The sequence below is a fragment of the Bacillus rossius genome, chromosome 3, assembly GCF_032445375.1.
Source record: "Bacillus rossius redtenbacheri isolate Brsri chromosome 3, Brsri_v3, whole genome shotgun sequence".
Lineage (NCBI taxonomy): Eukaryota > Metazoa > Arthropoda > Insecta > Phasmatodea > Bacillidae > Bacillus > Bacillus rossius.
The window spans coordinates 28,729,997-28,752,920 of record NC_086332.1 but is presented as its reverse complement, the minus strand read 5'-3'; the positions used below and the strand labels follow the sequence as shown (position 1 = coordinate 28,752,920).

Genomic DNA, 22,924 nt, shown 5'->3' with positions numbered 1-22,924 from the left:
CTTAAACAACTGAATTTCAGTTAGCTGAAATTATTAAAATTTCTTATTTTAACTTGAATATATTCGGCAGTAATTATTTCTCAACTTTTTCAACTAGTTAACTTGTGGATAATAGAAGATTTAGATAAAAAAAAACACATACTTTATTCGACAAAAATCATTCCTCAATTTTCTTCAATATATGAAAAACTGTAGATTCACAAACATAGATTCTCCTTGAGAATATGATTTAAGCGTTCATCAGTTAAAAAAACAAAATATTCTCAAATATTTATAAATATGAAACGTAAAAGTTAAAAAAAAATTAGGAATATATTTTTTTTGTATACTATTTTCTGTCAAACATTCTTGTGAATAACAAAATGCAGGAATTACGTCCAAAATTTATTATGTCAGTAGCAGTGTTCAATCCATCTTAACTGAACATACTTCTCGGATCTGTTACATTTTAAAGCAAGTATTGAGCAGTGCTATAACCTAATTATTGTTGTAGAATGTGAATGACTAGTTGATTCTTTTCCATCTCTTTCCAGTGTGCATTATTTTCCTTTCGAGTCGGCGAGGCGGGACTTGGAGGATTTAGTCTATGCAGCGGGCGTCTGTTCTAAAACTGGAGTTGCTCTGGTAGCGAAACAATCAGCAGGTTTAAAAAGGATTATTCAGAGAGCTTTTTTAATTGGTTGTAAGGTACTCGTTAAGAAGAAAAATAAATTGCCACTATGAAGTTAGTGTTGGGAAACAAATATATTGACAACACATCTGCAAGTAATTGGCGTTTAACTACGCTATGACAAAAAAAGGGTACGTTTAACTCAGTACACGTGATGAGAGGTGAAACGTATTTGGCAATTACAATCTCGACTCGTAATTATGTCATAAGGGGTAAAACGGCTGAGAGAGAGGAAGAGAGAGAGAGAGAGCGAGAGAGAGAGAGCGAGAGAGAGAGAGGGTGAGAGAGAAAGAAGAAACATTTGCTAGATATGATTAATTAACAATAAACGTTACTCACTGTTGAAATACTAAGACCACAAATAAAAAAAAAACTCTGCGTGTTACTGTTTCTTCAAACAATTCTGCTATTGGGAACACTCCAAATCTCTAAACGAACTATGAAATTCATAACAGGTAGCGCTATCTATGCGCTCTCTACGCTGCTGGTTGAAGGAGGAACGCGAGCGCGCTGGTAGCAAATATAAAATTAAAGGCACTCACAGCTGACTGTACCTATAGGATACCTATATCTGTTTTCTGAAGAAAAAAGAAGAGCATGTGCACACTATCTGTCGTATTCTTTTGTAAATACGGCGTGCAAGTCTTCGTAATCATCATCGCTTTTATAGTTAAAACTACGCGTAAATAGTCCCAGATAAAAAAAAAAAACTATGAGGGAGTTCTTCAGTACTCGCTGGAGATGTGTAGAAACTAACTTCAGTAACAAGCAAATTCGCGTGTTTTCATGTTGCAAATTCACTTATAATACGAAAATAGGGCACGGAATGTATCATAGAATTCTTTAAAATAATGCTAAGTGAGATTTGAATGCGTAAATTATGTTTTCAACTACATTTCTGGACGCTAATCACTTGTAGTTTCCACACCCGCCACTTTAATTCTCTGCTAGAGCAGCTATGTCGACTATAGAATCGTTTAATTAGCAACCTGAAATTTTAAAATATATAATGAAACGGATCCGATAAAAGCGGGAAAAAGACTTGAAAAAAATACTAAACCTCGGCTTTAGACCTAATTTTTGATAAAGATTTTAATAAAACAATGTCCATTTTGTTGAATATCATTAAACAGTTAATACTGCAATATTTACCTTTGGTTTTGTAAAATTTGGTTCGCTCTATCCGCCATAGATGGCAGCACCGAGGTTACACATTTATTTTCAATGCGACTTCCGTTCAATTCTCACGAAAATACTCCTACCAAATGCCGCATAACGGATGCTTAGATGTTACACATCAACAACACTAAACCAATATAGCCTATGAAGCCGAGTCTTAAACGCGGGTCTGTGAGTAAAAATCTATGCTCGCATGTTTGGCCTTGGTTGCCGTGGAGGAGGCTAATTCTGCGACAGGTTGGGAAGATCATTGTTGCAAGTTTTGGCATGCCGAATGGTTTCGCCGCTAGATAGCACTGGTGGTTCAACCAGAGTCACATATCCATTTGTTTTGATTTCACCAAGGCGGATGTTTGCGAACTTAAAATTAAAATATTTCCAAAAAAAAAAAAAAAATTGTACTCATGTTCAAAGTAAGTTAACTCAGGGTCTGTGCATTTACGAAGATAACTGTAAATTTAAGGAAGATCCCCGGATAATTTTTAACCAGCGTTCTTCGTAAATTGAAGGTGACAATTTTAATAGTGTAGCAAGTAAAAAAAAATTACTCGTTTATAGCATATAAAACATAGTATGGTGTTTAAGAAATAAAACATAATTGAAAGAAGAAAAAATAATCACTATAGCTGACTATAAGAAGATTTGTAAAAGGGGAAATAAAGTTCAACATCTAGTTCAAACTGTAATCTTAACTTAGCCGTAAGTCGGCGAGAACCGTAAACAAGTCTGTCTTCGCGTTCAACACGGACGCGGGCATGAGAACGCAGGCTGTCGCGCTAATAAGAATCTATGAGGGAGCGGCAGACAAACATCGCCCTCTGGCGGATCACCGGCCGCCGCTGAGATATTTATTGCAACACCGCAACACGTGTTACAGGGGAAAAGATATAGAAAAAAAAATAATCCCTCGTGGAAATAAATAAAATCGACGCGAGGGGCTCCGTAAATCACGAACGCCTCGCGTCCCTGGAAGCCGTTTCTCACTTGTTTACAAGTGCTCAACGCCACGCGATGTCTACCACGTGGCCATTCATATCCTGGCTAGAGTTATTTTTTTATTGGAAGTCCTTTCATACGCTCCTTCTCACAAGTTTTCACTCACTATACATGTACAAACCGTCTGATATAGCGTAAATATGCATCGTAAGTTCTACAACATAATATATGGGATAATCTTCACGGCGATGCTCATAACGTAGTTTTTTTGAAGTGAAAACTTCTATAGAAAGGTTTGGATAGGGAGTAAATTCATATAAGTCGTCATCGACATGGTCACGTGACGTGTTAACGATAACACTATCTGTTCAAATTGTGTTTTTGTTCCATTTTTATTTTAAATCCTAAGTATACGATTACCGTACAGTAAAACGTTAGTATAAAATATACTAATATTCTCATATAGATATATTTTGTTTGAATAACGAAGAAAACGGAGTCTTTGTAGCAATATAACCTAAAATTTAAGAACATCATCATTAATTTATTTAATACCTACAATTACTATGCAATGCGTATTTTATACTAATTTAGGAGTTATTTTACTAACGTGATAAAACAAATGTGTTGTGTGATAATATTTTTTCTTAAAAATTGCGAAAAAGTCACTGTTTTTATCAAAAAATATTATTTATGTTACACAATTATATTTTACAAAGTTAGTATTTCTTATTTAAAATTATATTTGTATTTTCTTAATTCTATTATTAATATGAATAATAGTTACTTCTATTATTATTATTAATTCTATCATTTGAAGTTTAGGAAAAAATGTTGTGTACATTATAATGTTATTCTCTCTAAATATCTATTGTTCATATTTTTTTAGATCCTCGATTCTGTGTGGAAAACGTTAAAGATGTCTTCAGACGACAGAAAAAGAAAATTGAAAATAACAACTGTTTGTTTATAGTTTTAAGTTTTCACTTCTGTCGGCAGTCCTCACGACTGCTTGAAATTTTTTTTCTGGATTTCAGTTGTCATAGTTTGAAATTAAAAAAAAAATCATATGCAGTGAAACGTAATATCAGAAGGTTTTTGAACCGAGCAAAATAGCGTAATGTTAAGACGCATCGCATCGTTCATACAGATAAACACAATAATAGAATTTGAACGACTTAACAGGATTCGATGGGGTTGGTATTGTCGGCTAAATATTTTCATTACGTGGACTTGAATGTACAGAAATAGTCAATACATAGTATAGTTTGAAAATAAGTGCAAACTTTTTTTTTTTTTTACAAAATATGGGCTTGGAATAAAAAAATAAATATGAAAAGGTTTTCGCTAAAATATTATTTAAATCACCCAAGAAAAATCTATATAATAAACAAATCCTAGAACAAAATATATTTCAATGATTTTTTTACAACTACGTGTTTAATGTTCAATACAACTGCATGAATTTTTAAATAAGTTAAAACTGCTTAAAATTGAATATGGGTTAATTATTTCAAGCGGATGTTTACTCAAAACGTTTCTCGGCTTGTGGGTTTTAGCCACATCGAGGCAGAAGTGTTTTACCGACGTTTCGGTAGACCTCGCAGTCGTTATCATCAGGGTAGCGTCCCAATGCAATTTCCCACAAGCCACAAGAAACTTCAGACAATGGCCTTGCAAGCCTGAAATTTTTATTACGGTCTTTCCTTTAAAGCTTATATGAATTTTAATAAATATGTTTTAATATTTCTAAAGAAACCAATAACGTGTTGAAAGCTAATTTATGAAGCTCCATCACAACAGAGGTAAAATGTATAGATTGCTGACTGTTTTGAGTTTTGTTTTGTGACATAACATCGTGGATATAAAAACGTTTAACGCCCCTCCCCTATTTAATGAAATTATGGAACCGCTACCACTATAATGTACAACGGGGTCTCGCTGAATGAGCGGTCATATCACTCGTCTCCCTCCAAGCTGCTTCGAGCTCTGTTCCCGGGAGGGGGGGGGGGGGGGGGGCAAGCACAAGTATCGCAATTGGACTTTCTTGTGTGCCGTCAGATTTAATTTCTTTTGGGGGGTTTTCACTTTTCCTCCTCATTTAGTCAATGATTCATTCTCATACCATCAACAGTCATCGTTTTTAATTACCTCGTTTTCGACAGGAGTAAAAACCACGGAGCCAAGGGGGCGGGGGTTAATATTTTGAGGGGGGGGGAGGAAACACATAAGTGAGTATATTGCGGCCACTATAATTTGTTCACTTTTAATTTGCAGTATAGGGTAAATTGCACCAATTTTTGCCAGATTGATACCACTTGTCTTGCTAACATTAAAAGTATTATTTTGTACATATACTATCGTTAATTATATCAAGTTTAAATATTTTTTATGAAGTGTCATTTGATTATTTTTTCTAAGGCCATAAGGTATTTTCCATTGACAGCATTATTACAACTGTAACCTTGTGAAAGAAAAAAATATATAAGTCAGTGCTAAACACCAGTTATTATTTCACAGGAGAAATAATTTGTAGCAGTCAGTTTCCATAAATATCCAGGCATTCCATTAAATTATGTGCTATGTTCAATTTGAACCCAAAATTTTAAATATTAAAAGATAAGTGAGCATTTTTGTAAAAAAACAGTTGACACCAAACTTGCGTTTTTCTTTTATGTCTCCTAGGATTTTTTTAAAAAAATAATTTTATCACATGTTGCTCTTAATGAAACACAATAAAATGTATTTCCAAAATTTTATTTCCAAATTTAATTTTAAAAAAATGATTAAGGTAAATTAAAAAAAAATCATTGCATAATAAATTTGTGTATAGAATGTTTGTACTCTATGGCGTATATATAGCAAAAGAGCATACTAAACAGTGGCGGCTCTAATGACAGAAATAATGCATTGGAAAGGGAGAGTAAAATGTCCACTACAATGCACTCTGCAAATCAAGGACGAGACACGCTGTAGATGCTACCTTCCTCGCGGTGTTGGGTCAGGGGTGTCCCTGGCGCTAGAAAGTTGGTCCGGAAAGAAACGAGGCAGGTGGAAGAACCACTCCCCCCCTCAGGGTCTCGCACCAGGCGGCCCAGAGAGAGAGAGAGAGAGAGAGAGAGAGAGACGCGGGCAGGAGTGGCAGAGCTGGCGGAGTGCAGGTGCGAGTAGTGGCGTCGTTGATTGGCGCCCCATTAACTCCAGCCCCACTCCACGGCGGGTTGGAACAACAGCGCCGCCAACTCGATTACCCGCGGCGGTCGGTCGGCGAGAGGCGGAACTGCTCGGAGGGGCATCGTCTGCGGCGCGGCGGGTCAGCGGTTGCGGGAAGTAGACTCGCCAAGACGTAGACCAGTAGATCCACACCGCGAGGACCCTCTGACTACCAAGCTCATGATTAGAGACTGGAAAAATTCGCGGTTTCAATGACCTCTAGGATAGACTCCACGATCCTCTATGTTACTAGGACAAATTGCACCTGCTCATTGGATAATGACTCGTGACACGCGTTACCTGGGATGCTTGTGATTTGATTCTTCTTTTGTTGAAGGTTTTTAACTGGCTTAGAGACCTTCAGGTAAACGGTGGTCCAATCACTGACTCAGAATGAAGGTGAACGAGTTTGGAGTCTAGCCTACCGTGAAATGAATCCACGAATTTTTTCGGTCTCTACTAATGATTGAAGGACATCAAGTCAAATTTTGTTTAAGTTAAAAAGAACACACATACACACAGGTTGTCCATAAAATAATGTCCCAGTCTCAATGGTATATTATAACAGTTTGATTTATACTATTCACAACAAATCAAACATTAAATTGTAGGTAAATTATTGTAGTCATCCTTACAAATTTTCAATATGTGCACTTTTTTTTTTGGTTGTATGGCTCACATCCAACCTAGAGTACAATTCTTTCCGCACTTTGGCTAACAAGTCCGGAGTAATGGAAGCAATAGCCTCTTCAAATCTGTGTCTCAACTCTGGCAAGTCATTAGGTAGCAGCGGAACGTAGACACGATCTTTTATAAAGGTCCAAACGAAATAAAGAAATCACATGGCCAAAAAAAGAGCTTTGTCGTCTCGAACTGCCTGTACCATTGGCGAATGTTTTTGCCACTTGGAGGATCATAATTTAACTTTAAACGAAACGCACGTTGAACTCAAATTACAGATTTACTCTTAGCAAATTGTAGTACACAAAATGCTTTACGCTCAGGTGTCGCAATTTTGCGTAGGTGACGTTGCGAGCGAACAAAACAACAAAGCAGGTTTGCGCATTCGCTTTTCTAAAATGTTTGAGTTACTCTTTAATTGTGACCTTGAACAAACTACTAGGCTTACAGTTCTTTTATGGACATACTTTACTGTTACGCGGATACTAGAGGCTGGGCCGCGAGGCATACGGTTTCCATTAACCACTAATTTACCCTAGAAGGGACCAGATCTAGGTGACGAAATAAAAAACGTTTACCATCTCAGTAGTTGGAACAATGTGCACACTCATAGCGCGAAGCTCGTTCTATTCTAACATCCCAGCATTAATCTAATTTATGAGCCCTGAGTCGGAATCTACTGAAGCGATTCGGAGCCCACTGATATTATGGATACCGCGTTGCCTTAGGCATCTGTGCAAGATCATGAGTCGTTCAACCCTATCAAACAAATGAAAACAATCATGCTAAAGCTCACTAATGTAAATGTATTTTAGGGGTGAGGTGGAAAAATTAGTTAGAACAGTTTTCACGCCATAATGAATAATTTTCTTTTTATACTGTAATTTAGCCTTAGTTAGGGAAAAGCTCACACATGGCCATATTTACAAAGACCATGACATTGAGATTTATTTACAGTGTTCTTAATATTGCAGTCGTTCTCAAAAATGAGTTTAATTCTAAACGTCATCTTCAGGCATTACACTAAATTAGATATGATTCTTTGTTCCAAGTTTTGAAAATTTCTGGAAGAAATATATGTTATAAACTAAAAAAAAATTATGAATCCAAGATGGCGTATTTCTGTTCCTATTCCCACCTCCCCTTGAAAACAGGACCAACGATTTATTAAAATAATAATCTTGTTATACACTGCTTGGTATCCGTAAAATATGTGGCAGTCTAAAATACGAGAACAAATATTTTGGTTGTCTATTAATTAAAGTTCAAGATTTTATCCTCCGTAATACAAAAAAAAAAACAACTAAAAACGTGTAAATTACCGGTGGCCATAATTATGCAGTTATCTGTGAGTAAAAAATATTCATGCACTGGGGAAGGGTGATTTAATACAATTATTTTTGGACACACGCCATTGCAGTACTGCACTGTTTGTCATAAAATAATTAAAGATGCAAGTGCTGCCTGGTATATTTAAAGTTTGACTGTGTTCGTCTGTGCTGCCGTCGTTGTGTTGTCCATAATAACCCGTTTAGGTTCATTGTTGCATCCACCTGTTCGACATCAGCTGATTTAGGTTTGTTCCCTGTGGGTTTATGTCTTAATTTTTATTTATTATTTTGCATTCTTGAGTATTTTTCATGACAAACAGTGCTAAACCGCAATGGCGCGTGACCACAAAAGTTTTATTAAATCGTCCTTTCAGGAAGGTTTGCATCGGCGTTTCTGTAAGAATCGTTTCAAATATTCAGGTGGTCAACACAAATGCCTTAAAAACCTTTAAGATGTTCTTTTCAATTATACTTTAGGCTGAAAGATCCTTAAAATGTGTGTTTGGAAAGTTTGTGTTCGTATTAACAGGAAGTATTTTTTTTTTCAATGCTAATTTAATAAAAAAAAATAACGTATACACATAGGTACACTTTTGTGGAAGATTACATTATATATTCGATAAACATGAGCAACGCGCATTAATAACGACACCTTATTGCTGTCTGAGCGATGATCAACAACCATGATATAAATCAAGTAAACAAAGACCACGTGATCGCGAGAAGGGATTATCCCCGGACGCTCTCTGAAATGACCGGGGTATCGAAACTGTAGCGGGGCTTCGCACAACAACCACCCCTCTCCCCCCCCCCCCGGTTTTTCCCCCCTTCCCAACGGGCCCTTCACAAACTATCGCCAGTAAAACATGGTGTCGCGCCGAGGGGTGGGCGAGAGTCATCCATCATGGCGGCGATGGACGCCGGCTGGTGACGCGTCACCGGGTTGACGATTCGCACGACCGAATTTAATGCTCCCCCGCACACGTCATCCCCGCGTCCAATACGACGGGAACAACTCCGCCATGGTCTTGTTTCCTCGTCCCCTAGTTACAAACACACCCTCGACCCGCATTCGAAGTTTACTGGCAGCTTTGCGTACATTAAACATCTACGTGGGAAAGTAGCAGGTGTATCATTTAATATCTGTATAGAAGATCTGAAGACCTTGCTTCGTGATGTAGGCATCTTTAATTTTTTTGAGAAAAAAAAATGTATGTTTTGTTTCGTACTTTATACACATGTAGATTATAATGTAGGTATTTCGGGTGTGCTAGTTACGGCAAGATTCAGAGGATTGCATCATTCTTGTCTGCTGACTTGAGACTTTACACGTTTATGCGTGATTGGGGTAAGAAACGCAGACACGAATAAAATCAAGCACGTTTATGAAATAAAGTTTTCATCCTACTATTTTCTTCCGTCAAAAAAAGTCGGAGATACTCCCCCCCTCTCCACCAAATTTCCACAAGTGGTGCTACGTCCATCTTCAAGGAAGGTCCCATGGCCCCTACATTCGATTACGGGCCCTGGACCCAGGATATTAAACGGGGGAATTTGGGGGGGGGGGGGGGGCAATTTTACAGTCAAGTGCTGATTTAGAATTGCATGGTTATTTCTTACCGACACTCTTTTTAGAATGTTTTTTTAACTTGGAAATACAGTGTATAATCATAGTTACTATGTTAAGAGTCAAAACACAAATGGAGTAGGTTTCATTACGTTATTCTTCAGGTTGTCTATATTGGAAATACATATTTGGCAAATTCATTTTTATCAGTATATAAAGGTGCTATAATTAATTTATACAGTTGTTTTTGCCAAACAAAACGTTAATGCTGGTTTTGCTTTCTTAAGCTTAATATATATATATATATTTTTTCGGTTTGGGCCGTAATTAAATCAAATGCCAATTTTTGATCAATTTTAATCACAGTAGCCTATATCCGGTTTTCTCAACAATACATGGCTTTGAATCAGTTTAAAAAACATATTTGGTAGACTAAAAAACGATTCTTTGTGCAGTCACGAAAACCTACACTGTTCCAGGAAGGTTCATATTTATGGCTTCGCTCCCACAACGTTGCAATTTGTGAATTACACCACAATGTAATGCAGTTTTTCTAGCGGTTGTAAAATGAACATGATTGTCACAGCCCCTGCAGCCACTAAAGAAATTTGCCTCTGAAGATCGTAGAAAGCAATCAACTGAAGTCACGGGAAAGCTTCAGCAAGCTGTCCTCCACGTACCAGACATAAACGGAATTGTAGTCTCTCTATGGAATATTCATTTCCCTCGGAGAAAACAATTCCTCCAGAGGCTTTACGTGAAGAGGAAGCTTTATCGTGCAGTTCAGGGGTGGAAGAAAATGTTGAACAGCTAGAAGTAAACCGACTTAAAGAAATGTAATATTCGCAATTTCTGTCTTCGTAACAACAGAACAGAGCTGCAGTATTCATCAAGGTTGCTTGTGAACCAAGATTCATTTCAGATACAGAAAGGTTTGAAAAGACGAAGCAGAGCCGTTGCAGAAATGCTATTCCTGAGAAAATATAAATGGCCTCCACTTTACCGCGCACAAAGAGTGCGGCTGCAATGAACAGTAGATTTGTAAAAGTTATGGGGCAAATATTTATTCGCGAAAATATTTCGAGAGTATTATCTTTGAAAGATTTGTGCAATGGGAGTGCATGCCTTGATGTAAGTTTTTGGACATACGCCATTGCTATTTGTTTATTTTTTTATTTTTTTTTGTTTTCTTCTACAGAAAAAGTGCTTAGCAATGGTGTATGTCCAAAAACTTACATCAAGTCATTTCGAGAGTAGCTGAGAGTTAAAACACTGTAGCACTGGTCAATTTTTATTTCAGGTACATGTTTATGTTTACAGTCGGCACACAAATTACATCAACTTCGTGACGAATCAAACGAGTCCTGAATGGCCTGACCAAATAAGGAAATGTCTTCTCTTGCAGACGGTCACCAATCACAAGGAAGAACCCGCTGGCGCGGGCATACCTTGTTGCAGTCTATTGAGTGCTTAGATTTACTCGCAAAACATTCATGGCCCTAATGAGGTAGTCCTATCATTAACACGGAAAATTTAGCCATTCTCTATAACTATTAGTTGTTGTGTAGTTAAATCGTGGTTAAAATATTTCAGTTTAGCCTAAAATATACAATGAACACTTTTGCTGTTTTTAAATGCTATCCTCGTATAAAAATTTACAGGAAAAAGTCATCTTTATTTCGAAATTTTTAGGAGATAAAATTTTTCAAAGTTTTAATAAAACTATATAATTCCGCTCAATGCCTGAAGTTGATAGTGAATGACTGGAAAGTTATTGGTGTTTGGTATTGAATTAATTTTTGGTAATATTTATTATTTATATTTATTATTATTTTAGTGCCTGCCAACAGTCATGACCACATTAGGCAGGCACTTATCAAATGTTACATAAAATGTTACATTATACACATAATAGTACACCAAGGCAGTCATAAAAAGAAGATAACACAAACATAAAATATGATCTTACCAACACATAGCAAATACAAAAAAAATCTTAGAGAAAGGAATATGTAAGATTAACATTATCAATTTTAAAAATAAAATGAAATAAAAGGATAGAATATTTACATAAAATAATTATATTAACTGTTCAAAAATTAGGAGTTCAAATGTATTTAATTAAGATTACTCACTTCAGAAATGGATCCAAACTTTTAAAACAATAACAAAGAATACTAATGTAATAATACAGTCAATATTCACTATGATGGTCTTTAAAAATATCTTAATGATTCATATCTGCCTTGAAAGAAAGCAATTTACTAATATTACATGTTAACATTTTTATGGAATAGTAATTTCTGAAACCAGGTTGGGTCTTTCAATCCCCATCAATTCTACGGATGGATACTTCTCTATTTACGCCTCGTGAAATTTTAGAGAAGCCTGTGAACAGGTCATCAAAAATATATGCTAACAGAAAAAATTGGAAAATATTTTGAGAGGCAGCCTGGTAGCTTCAAGCGTTATTGAGGGACTGATTACCCCTAAAAAGAGTTAAACGGAAGAGGTGGCATATCCATGGGTTTATTTTGATTTTTTTTTTCCAGTAATGCCAGAATCAGCGAGCAGAAATTATTAGTATGGATTAAACCTTCTCTTCACGTAACAAAAAATTCTCATCTGTACCTTTGCTCAAAGCTTATGATGTCCCTAAGCCAAAAATCCTGCAAGTGAAATGGACACTCACAAGTCAGTGTATCAGTCATAAGGGGGAGAAAAAAAAATTTGCAACAGGGGATGAATGTTTGAAAACAAAAGTATTTAAGTCGATTTTCGTGTTATGTACTGGAACAGCTCGTCACTTTTTGTGAACCCAGCTTTGAGTTGTTAAGTTAATGCTGTACCTGATGCCTGCTAATTATTATTATGTACTTATTTTCGTGATGACGTTTTCTTACCGGTGGCTACGTGACTTAAAGCAACGAGCAGGGCGTACGAGTGCGAGAGCTAGCGTCCGGCTTCCACAACTTTGCATTACTTATATAGGCAGCTAGTATATTTGTTAGTTTTTGCAGGTCAAGTTATGTGTATTAAAAGCTTGATTATTTTTGTTGGAGGGATACATTTCATCAAGGATATTTCTGAATCTTTCTCTAAAAAAATGTTTTAGACAGTATTTTAAAAATCGAATCTCTTCATAGTAAACAGAATTTTAAGACAGATTTTCTAGTACTCGCACAGATAGGGTGAAATTTCTTATTTTCTGGAGTGTTATTATAAAGAGAAAACAAACAATAATTTTCCATTATGGTTACAATTGTGTAATAAATTATTTTCAGCTAATTTGATGAGTTTTATTAAGACAGTCATAATATCATTCACTGATAGCACTAGATTAAAGACTTTATTGTAAAATTTTGCATTGAGAGTCACTTCTCCTTAAAACTGTGAATACATAGATAGCTATAAACAGTACTGTGTGTTGCTATCATACATAGCATTATGAGTTACATATGAATACCTTAAATCAATAATGGTAAAACTAAAATTTTGTCCATTTTGAGAAACTGAGTGTTTAAAATAAATGTGAAGTGAAAATTATGTGGTTGAGACACATTGAATAATGCAGTACATGGCTTCTGTAAACCTTTTAAATAATATATATGAATATGAAAGAGTGGCTAACTTCATTTTTTTTTTAATTGAATTTTACCTATATTGAAATAAGTCTTCATATGATGTCTTTGGAAATAGTACGTTAATGGATGATTAAATATAGCTTAGTAAAATCATCACGTGATGCTAAAAGAGTAACTGCGAGATAGCTTACTGGTAGGGGCAGGCATTTTTCGCGAAAAGATCTGAACACTTATTCAACTGCAACAAGTTATACCCGCGCCTGGGGTTTCTTCCTTGTGATTGGCGGCTGTCTGCGAGAGAAGTCGTTGCCTTATTTGACCGAGCCACCCAGGACGCGTTTACTTCCGCACTGAATCACTTTGATTGGTTGTTGTTACAATCGAGTTGTACCTCGGAGAAACTCACCCAATCACGAAACACAGACTGAGCTACAGTGTTTTAACTTTCATCTAGTCTCAAATCTTTTCGCGAAATCTGCATGGCCCTACATATTGGCTAATCTCACCCACACGCACTTGCAAGGTTCAGGCTACGCTGGACCCGAACTCTGCACAGCGTGTTGCGACGTGGGTCTTCATCCCGTGGCCGCTGAGAACCACATCGGCAGGATTCACAGCACTTCGTGACTGGACGCGGCAGCTTAGACTACAGCAACACGGGCTGGTTTCAGAGGTGATTGATTTTACCAATTCTCAATAAACTGAATAGCGTTAGTTTACACATTTTGAGAACCAACACGTTTATGGGATGTTTCAGATGTTGGACTTCGTCGGTGGCCGTGGTGACTAAGGTGGCGAGGGTCATATGTTTCGATCCAAACACCTTGGCATGGCTAATTTCTCTGAGGAATTGGCCATACATGGTATGGATTTCGTCTCCATGAAGGCCCCGCAAACCTGAACACACTTACGGTGTGCATAGTTCAGGAAAACAACACCGTGATTTGAAAACTGCTCAAGATATCCGATCGTTTACGAAAACTATGAGTATTTCTGTTTCCGTTTTTTATAAACGTTTTTTTTGTGAACGTTATACGTGTGACATGAAAAATTCGTTACAGATTATTTAAAGCACTCAATGGCCTTGAAATTACACCTTTATCTTCAGTTATTTGCCCCGTAATGTTATCGTAACCACTCAGATCTCATAGTTTCCCTATGCGCGCCAGTCCACAGCCTTGCGCTTAGAGGCGATACCGCGCTAGAATTACCGGCCACCGTCGCGCTTATCATCCCGCCTCACCAACACAGATACACCCCTGACGAGGCGGGCCCCTTAAGCCTGTATGCGTAACCGTGACACATGTTGTTTATAGTATTGCCGGGTGGTTGGACATACATTGGGTGGCCATACGCGCATTGCCACGTATTTTTTTCAACTGATGGCCTGCTTCTTGTTCGCGGGATATCCTATACATAGGGTGAAGTGTTGCTTGTGCGATGTGGGAACAGTTTCACAAGACTGCATTTATTTGTCAGATTCTAATTAAACTTATTAACAATCGTCAGGGGTGGTCAAGAACCCGTTCCGCAATGTTTTGAGTGTTTCAATAAGGCGATGGTGAGGTAAGAAGTAACTTCAACTACGTCAGAGCTTCTCCTGGTTGCATGGACGAATCCCATCGGCAGACGGTAGCACCAAATACATTAGAGACTAATACCAAACAGCTACCAATACAGGCGATATTGTGGAAAATACCCTAGTGGCAAGAGGCGTGACTATAAAAATAGATCATAAATAAATTGTTATATTACATATTTTTATTATCTGGATGAACTCATTTTTAAGAAATTTGTAGCATTGGTGAATTGTTTTCTCCATAAATCTGTATGAAGATGAAAATGTTTTTGAAGGGAAACTTATTTGAGCGCGATGGGAGTAATATTTCAAGGCATAAATTTAATGCGGTTTCTTGAAACATTGTATTATTTGTCACGAATTATTATTTGATTAACTAAATCACACATCGTATTATATTTATGAGCTCACAAGCATGTAAATATATTATGCCATGCAAAACTAAGCTAGTTAAAAAAAGTGCAAACAAATCCCGTGCGTGAAATATAATTTTTTTTTAAATTTTAATCAATTTATAATAAATACAAAAAAGATCAGGATTCTTAAATTCTTGAAAAAGAAATGAAAGCCAAAAAACACTGCATTTTGTTATTTTGAGAAAATTGTCTTCTTTCTATTTCTTTCTTTCTCTCTCGCTCTCTCTCTGCCGTCTTACCCCCTATAGTCCAGTAAATGGTAGGTTTGACATAAAGAATTCTGGAGTAAGTTTTCTCAACGGCTCCTTGTAGTTTTTGGGGTGCTGAATCCGAATTACAACTTTGCCGCGCCGTATGGCTCATTTTATGTTTATTGCGTATAACATGCATACGGAAAAACATAATTAGGTTCTTCTCCTGGTTTTTATGTTATCTGGAGTGCTGGATCTGAATTTAAATCCACTAGACACGTAGAAGTGACAAAACAAGGCTAAAATGGGAAAAGTGTAACATAATTTGATCCATTTTTACAATCATTTCAACAATTTTTTTTTTCAAAATGGTTCTTTATGTTTGTTTTTTGGGTTCTGAGTCCGAATTTCTCTGTTTCAGCCTCATAAAGGCAACGGAACATGAAATAAATTAAATAAAATTTGTTAAAATATAGTTCATTTAGATGTATTTTTCCCCTTAGATATAAATAAGTAGATATCTCACTTTTTCAGGGTGTTGAATCCGAATTTCCATTTTTCCTTTGAGGGAGCAATGCATCATTGTTAAAATTAGAAAAAATAAATAAAATTACAAAAAAATATTTGGAAGGAGTATATTAACAAATTATAAACAAATTAAGGTCATCTTACGTACTTACAATTAATTTCTTAATTACTTTCGTTTCTGGGTATAAAAAAGATATAAAATTAGGATAAAATAAATGAAATAGTGCAATATGAGAAAAAAAAACGAAGTAGCAAAAGAAAAGATGAGAAAAAAAAAACGATATGGTAGGTATTGACTGAACATACCATCTGTTTTTGATGCTCGTCGTATTTTGGAAAGTCCAGCATGGGAGGGTTCGGGATGTGATTGTGACAATACGTTGGAGGATCCAGGCTGTGTTTGTGTGTGATGATATAATGAGGAGGAAATACATTATTGTAACCCAATAAGTATTTCAATAATCCTTCAAAAAATATTATATCTGTAATGGTATGCATGCAAATTGCTGTAATTTTATTATCTCTGCTTTTTTTTTTTTTAAATTCCGGTAAGTGAGGGGTCCGGACCGTTTGTACCTCCCGCATGGATACGCCACTGGTCGAGCCCAGCTCCGCACCCTCCTCCCCCCCCCCCCCCCCCCGCCGCTGAAAGCAATCTCTCACCGCGGGTAATCGCGTTACTCGCCCCGCGAGCCGGCGGTTTGATTGGGGCCAAGATTACCGCCCTCGGCCGGGGGGGGGGGGGGGGGGCGGTGGCAATTGAGTGATTATAAAACTCCCGCCCGGCTCCTTGCAAGCCTGGAATCCCCTTCCTGTCCTTTCCCTCGTCGAAACTGATCGCGCTCTTTCTCTTTCACACGCTTTCTCTCTCTCCTTCCCCACCCACCCTCCTCTCATCCCCGGGCGGACGCCGGAGTCCCTTATATCTCCAGCCGGGTGGTCGGATATATATATTTCCCCCTGCCCTACAAGTCCTCTGCGATTCGGGCCCGAAAGTAATCTCCCGCGTTGGGGGGGGGGGGGGGGGGGTATCTTCCCCGACGGCTTCGAGACTCCAGCCACGGCCTACTTGCTCATTCTCCGCTCGCGGTAAAATAGCGTCGTAAACTACCCGGAGAATATTGACTGGCAACCAGGACGCCCTCCTGCAATTCCTCTAATAAACTCCCCTTCCGTTGTAGCGTTTCCTGGTTTCCTGCCCCCCCCCCCTCCCACAACCACCCGGCTGGGGCCGTCGCAGCTGAAGCGGCTGATGCGATTAAGTTTTTAAAAAACTTGCTGCAGATAAGTTACACCGGAGCTGCCTCGCTGCTCATTCCGCATTACCGCTCGGCTGGTCGGCGGACATTCCCAGGGATGAGGTTTTCTCGTGAGCGCCCGCTCTCCGCCGTGTTTTGCAATTCAAATCTTCAGACTTCTGTGAAATTAAACGTTGTCGTAAACGGTCTTGAGTCGAAAGCTAATTGTCGAGAGGAAAAAAAAACGTTCATCCTGCGAAGAACTACATCAGAAATAAACAATACTGTTGAATTTTGTTTGAGCGTGAAATCATGTTATTGTTTTCAATTTCAACCAAACAAAAATTATTCCTTATGGAAATAAGTATAAAACCGCGGGTTACTTATCCATGACAGGTTGTGGGACGACGTCTGAATACTCTCGCCTTCTGGCGTTTATAGTTTACTTTAGTTAAGTCTCATGAGGAGCAACCAAACTTGGAAATTATCGATTAAGGTGGGTCTCATAAAATTTTGTTGGTTGCCGTAACCTTAAAAAAAAAAGAAGTTCAAAAGATCGCAATCGCCGGATAGTAGTTTGCAAGGCAAATTTAATACTAGTTGCGAAGTACTCCAGTCAGCAAAAGAATATATATCAGTACAACGCAGCTGACAGTTTCCTTCAGTCGTTCTGGAGACACGGGATTACTCACAGGCTTCTGGATTGATTCCTTTTTTAGTTGTAATTAGTAAATTAAATTACAAAATTTATTTAAGACCAGTTACATTAAAATTCAATCAAAACTTTACTTCGTTGAGTTTAAATTTTTATTAGCATATACTAGTCATTCTTTAGTTTAACACAACCAAATTTAATTATTTCTCGATAATACGTAAACCCAACATAAGTTTACACGCAAAGATACGTACAAAATAACAATTCCCAAGTATTTAAAAATGAACGCGTTATTAAATCAAGAAACAAACAAAATAAAGCACTGTTGATATTAAACTATAGCATATCAAGATTCCTTTCAGCACAAATTATAAATTGTTTTTAATATATTAAGCTAGCTTGATGGTTACTTATTTTGTAATCTAAAAACAAAACCAAAAGTTCCAGACGCAAGACCGAGTCCGCATCAGCGAGGCAGTCAAAGAAATTCCCGACTACTTTCATCTACCCACTCCCCTTCTTTTACCACAATATTTCGCAGGCTGCGGTATACTACGTTAAAAAGTACGCTTGTATTTCAGCTTGATCATCTCTGAAAGTATACTATACTGCTCGTCACATAAACTACATTAACACCTCGCACCAAGGGGAGGACAACCTACATAATGCATAAGTGAGACACATCGGAATAAATTTTTCTTAAGTTTGTTGCTGCCGTTGTCCGACTCGTGGTTTATATACAAAAATAGTTCTTTTCGGTCAGGGGTGTATCTTTGTTAGTGAGGCGGGATGGTAAGTGCGACGCTCGCTGGTGCTTCTAGCGCGGTGTAACCTCTAAGTGCAAGATTGTGGACTGGCGCGCAGTCTTCTCATCGTGCAAAGGACAACTATGAGATTTGAGCGGTAACCATAACATTATATGAGGGAGAAAAGAAAATAACGTTACAATGCAAGCCCCCTCAGTGCTTTCAAGAATCTGTACCGAGAGTTTCATGTCTAAAAATTATGCTGAAAACATTAGTTTTAGCCATTTTCACTATCCTAAAAATAGAGTTTAAAAACGAAATACGGATACAGAACTACTTATTCGCTCTCAGCGTATTCTTAAACATTATTTTCGTAAATAATACAACAATATGATATCTAGAGGAGTTTTTAAATCTCGTGGTTTCTTCTGAAGCTCTGTACACCGTATTGGATGCCCGGGAAGGCGGAGTCCTTAATCTATCATTCATCGATGTTTGGAGTTCTGAGTATAGGATCTTCCTGTATACGCGTGCCTAAGTTGCGCATTCGAACCCGACTATAATGTAACATAATCAATATTAACATAATAACATATCTACCAATAAGTCATAGATCAAAGATGGTTGCGTAGTTGATCTCTTAACACACCATGCAAACGTTCACCATTTCCAGCCTTTAGGTATATAAGAATCGGTCTAGTTACATGTTTTCTGTTATTGCGACAGTTTGAATGTGACATTCATTGTGTGCTATGGGAAATAAAACAAAGAAAGAACTTTTTACTTCTGATTTAGCACACAGAAGACAAAAAAATTTGCTGCAACTAAATACATACATTCCTGTTGTGATCGGAAAATTTTTTAAATCACTAAGATGTTAAATTTAATTAATTAAGAAATATTTAATAATTTTACATAGAGAATACCCTAGCTTATTAAAAAACAACCTTGTCTGAACACTTTAGTACGAATTAAAATACAGGTTCTGAATTCACGTCCCCGAGATTATGACTTTTAATATACGCAAGGATCTGTTACTTGAAACTGAAGTTCACGTTATCAGTTTAAGGCATTGACACATTAGTAAATACTGAATTATTGAGCATTTTGCGATTTTTTGTGTGGTTCAATTTTCAACCATTCGAGTCTACTTCTATAATGCACTTATACCTATTGCTCATATTCAGAACAACTAGCTAAACATAAATTTTAAATTTGATGTAAATTTGTTTCTGCTACCACTTAGTGCCTATAGAAATTGGCAAAATAACCCGAATAAAATTTTGTTTTTCATTTTATCCAAACTAAATCCAAAAAATCTAATATTTTTTATATTTTATAACAAATAATATAAAACCATTATATTTACGTAAAATAGTTTTTAAACAATGTTTACATTCAAGGACAACAGGGTTCTCTAGAAGTAATCTTTAAGCCAGGAGGGAAAAACTGGTAGCTCCATGTCAACAAATCACGCCATTAAAATCGGCTGTAATTACTTAAACATGTATAATGCAGGTAAAAAAGTAAAATAAAGTGTTGAAAGTGAAATTTAACAAAATTATTAATATTGAATGACAAGGCGATATCGTACTTTTCTTACTTAAATGAAAGAACATATGTGTCGTTATTGGGAAAATATTGGCAGGTCTAGTTTATTGAAACTGGTGTTTTGTAATATTTGAGGTAAATTAAACGGTATTGTAGGTACGTACCTGTAATATGTTACGAAGAGCAGAGCATATTCCTTATTGGTGTTTTGAGACATTTGATAAATTTTCGGGTTTATTGTTATTTATTATTTGATACCAACTTTTCCCAGGCACACAACGCTAATAATCTTGTAGGACTGTACAAGTTCCTAACGATGCAATATTGAGGCCACGCCCACACGTGTGCGCTTCATGGTATGAGATGAAAGCGTTTATGTGCGTGAGCACACACCACGACTCCGCTTCAAAGAAAACCAACGCATTTGCCCAGCAAACGTTTCCGTCAAACGAGAAGGCACTAATAAAGGGATAAGAGCAGAACTCGTTAACCGTTCAATGTAAACCGTAGCTCAATGAATGTCCGTTTGAATTAAAATTTCCAATGAGTGACCTCAGCTGTGTTTGAATTGCTGCAGTCGAGTCGAGTGCCTTTTACGAACGTAATGGACCAGGAGAAATGCCAGAGTTAAACCTTGCTTCGCAAACGTGAACACATGATCCAGAACAGCAAACTAACCAGAAAATACTTTCCCGGAGATGTTTGTTTTTCAGAATTTAAATTAAAATGACATTCTCAGCAAGTTCACAATAATTTAAATATTCATAAATATTTTAATAACGTATATTAACAATACTTTTTAATTTACATACTAAGCTTTAATAGTAGTTTCAATTGAACACAATTTCAATCTTAAACAGAATTAAATGCCCCTAACCAGTAAAATTTACCTAAGGTTTAGTAAAAAAATTGTTTCGATGAGAGTTTTAATTAACTGCTACTGATCGCTTCTGTAACAATTACGCTGATAAACCTGTTATTTATAATCTGTGGAAAACGTTACTGAACTGGGAACTGTTATTTGGCGGTTATCAGGCAGATTCATATCCAGCTGATGAAAATCAGAGTTCTTCATTTCAAATTAAGAGTGCAGCGAGATAACACGTGGGAGAAGGGAGAAAGCGGATGAACCGAAAAAAAAAAAAAGTTCCCGGAGCTGAAGCCCACAATTTCAGCATTTATCACAATTGCTGAAAAACCTGAACCATTTTCTCCTTTCATCTCCCTCCCTCCTTAACAAACAAATCTTTTTTATATTTGGAATTTAAGGTCCCCGCCTACCCGGTCACACACACGGTGTGCAGAGCTTTAGAAGAAACCACGTGATTTGAAAACAGCTCAACATATCCGAGCTGTGCCTGTTTAGGAAAAGCATTTAAGAATATTCCGAGGGCGGATTAGTAGTTTTGTTTTCGTATTTCGTTTTAAAAATGTATTTTTAATGAGTGAAAATGGCTGAAACTGGTGTTTTCAGAATACGTTTTAGCCATGAAACATTCGCTACAGATTCTTGAAGGCACTAAAGGGTCTGTCACTACACCTTTATCTTCATTTATTCGCTATATTATGCATGCTATGCCTACACACTCAATTATCATAGTAGACCCATGTATGACGAGAAGACTTCGCGCCATTTCAGAGCCTTGCGATTAGAGGCTATACCGCGCTAGAAGCACCATCGAGCGTCGACCTTATCAACCCGCCTCACTAACACAGATACACCAATGACTACGCGGGTCCCCTTGAAGTCCTCTTTGATTATCGACTAGACACAGAGATAAAACATTATAACGAATACAATGGAAGGCAATGAAAATAAATCGGCCACGAGCTATGGAAAATAAACATACCAGAATTTCCTTGGAGTGATTTTTGGAAAGGGGTCACGAAACAGGATAACCAGTTTGGGTTTCGAACCCATGTCGTCCTGAACGCGAGTTTTAATTTCTTAACCTTGCTCATACAAAACGCACGACCTTAGGGGCCCGCCTCATCAGGGGTGTATCTGTGTTAGTGAGGCGGGATGAGTAGAACGACGCTCGCTGGTGCTTCTAGCACGGTATCGCCTTCGAGCGCAAGGCTCTGAACTGGCGTGCATATAGAACAACTGTGAAATTAGAGCGGTGACCGTAACATTATATGGTGGAGGAATGAAGATAAAAGTGTAATTCAAGAACCTTAAGTGTTTTTAAGAATCTGTACCGGTTTTTTTATGCCTAAAAATTACTCTGGAAACACATTTTTTTTTGGCAATTATAACTCTTATGAAATACATTTAAAAAACTTGGTCTTGAAACGAAACTACTTATCTGCCCTCAGCGAATTCTCGAATGCTTTTAGTGAACAGACCCTACTATGAACTAGGATGTCATGCGTGGTTTTCAAACCGCGTTGTTTTTCCTGAGGCTCTGCACAGAGGAGGAGGAGGAGGAGGAAGGGTAGTATTTGGCGGCGACACCTACCTTCTTGTCGCTGCGACCCATGAGGCGGAGGTTCGGCGGTGCGGTAGCCTGCAGATAGCCGCGCCGCTGCCGTCCGTCGGACAGAGTGAGCGCCTACAGCCTCGCACTGACCTCCCTTTCCCCCTCCCTGTTCCCCTCTCCCACCCCGGGGGTGTCTCGCGAATCAGCTGGTCCGACTCGCATTCCGGCGTGCGTAGTGAACCGCGCGTAGCCCGCGGCGGCCTATTAGCTCCGCTCCCTCCCTGTACCTGCTCAACGCCGTCCGCCCGAGGTGAAGGTAAGGGGCCTGCGTCCCACGCAAGAGCGTTCTATGTCCCGTCTGGACTCTAGAGGTGGCATTCAACGCTATCGTCGATATGGTCACAATTTTTTTTTGACGTGTAAACATCTTAACTCT

The 22,924-nt window shown here is 37.7% G+C and overlaps 1 protein-coding gene across 2 annotated transcripts in view; it reads right to left on the bottom strand.

Annotated features, from left to right (window-relative positions):
- The window catches only part of LOC134530438 (delta-1-pyrroline-5-carboxylate synthase), a 185,585-nt gene extending 162,974 nt beyond the window's left edge, over positions 1-22,611 (bottom strand). Inside the window, exon 1 of one of the 2 annotated variants that reach the window (XM_063365255.1) lies at positions 22,528-22,611. In XM_063365255.1, coding sequence (XP_063221325.1) covers positions 22,528-22,548 — 21 coding nt within the window. In that variant the 5' untranslated portion in view covers positions 22,549-22,611. The remainder of the gene's footprint in view (positions 1-22,527) is intronic. The other variant, XM_063365256.1, reaches the window with a different exon arrangement.
- Positions 22,612-22,924: the final 313 nt, after the last annotated feature.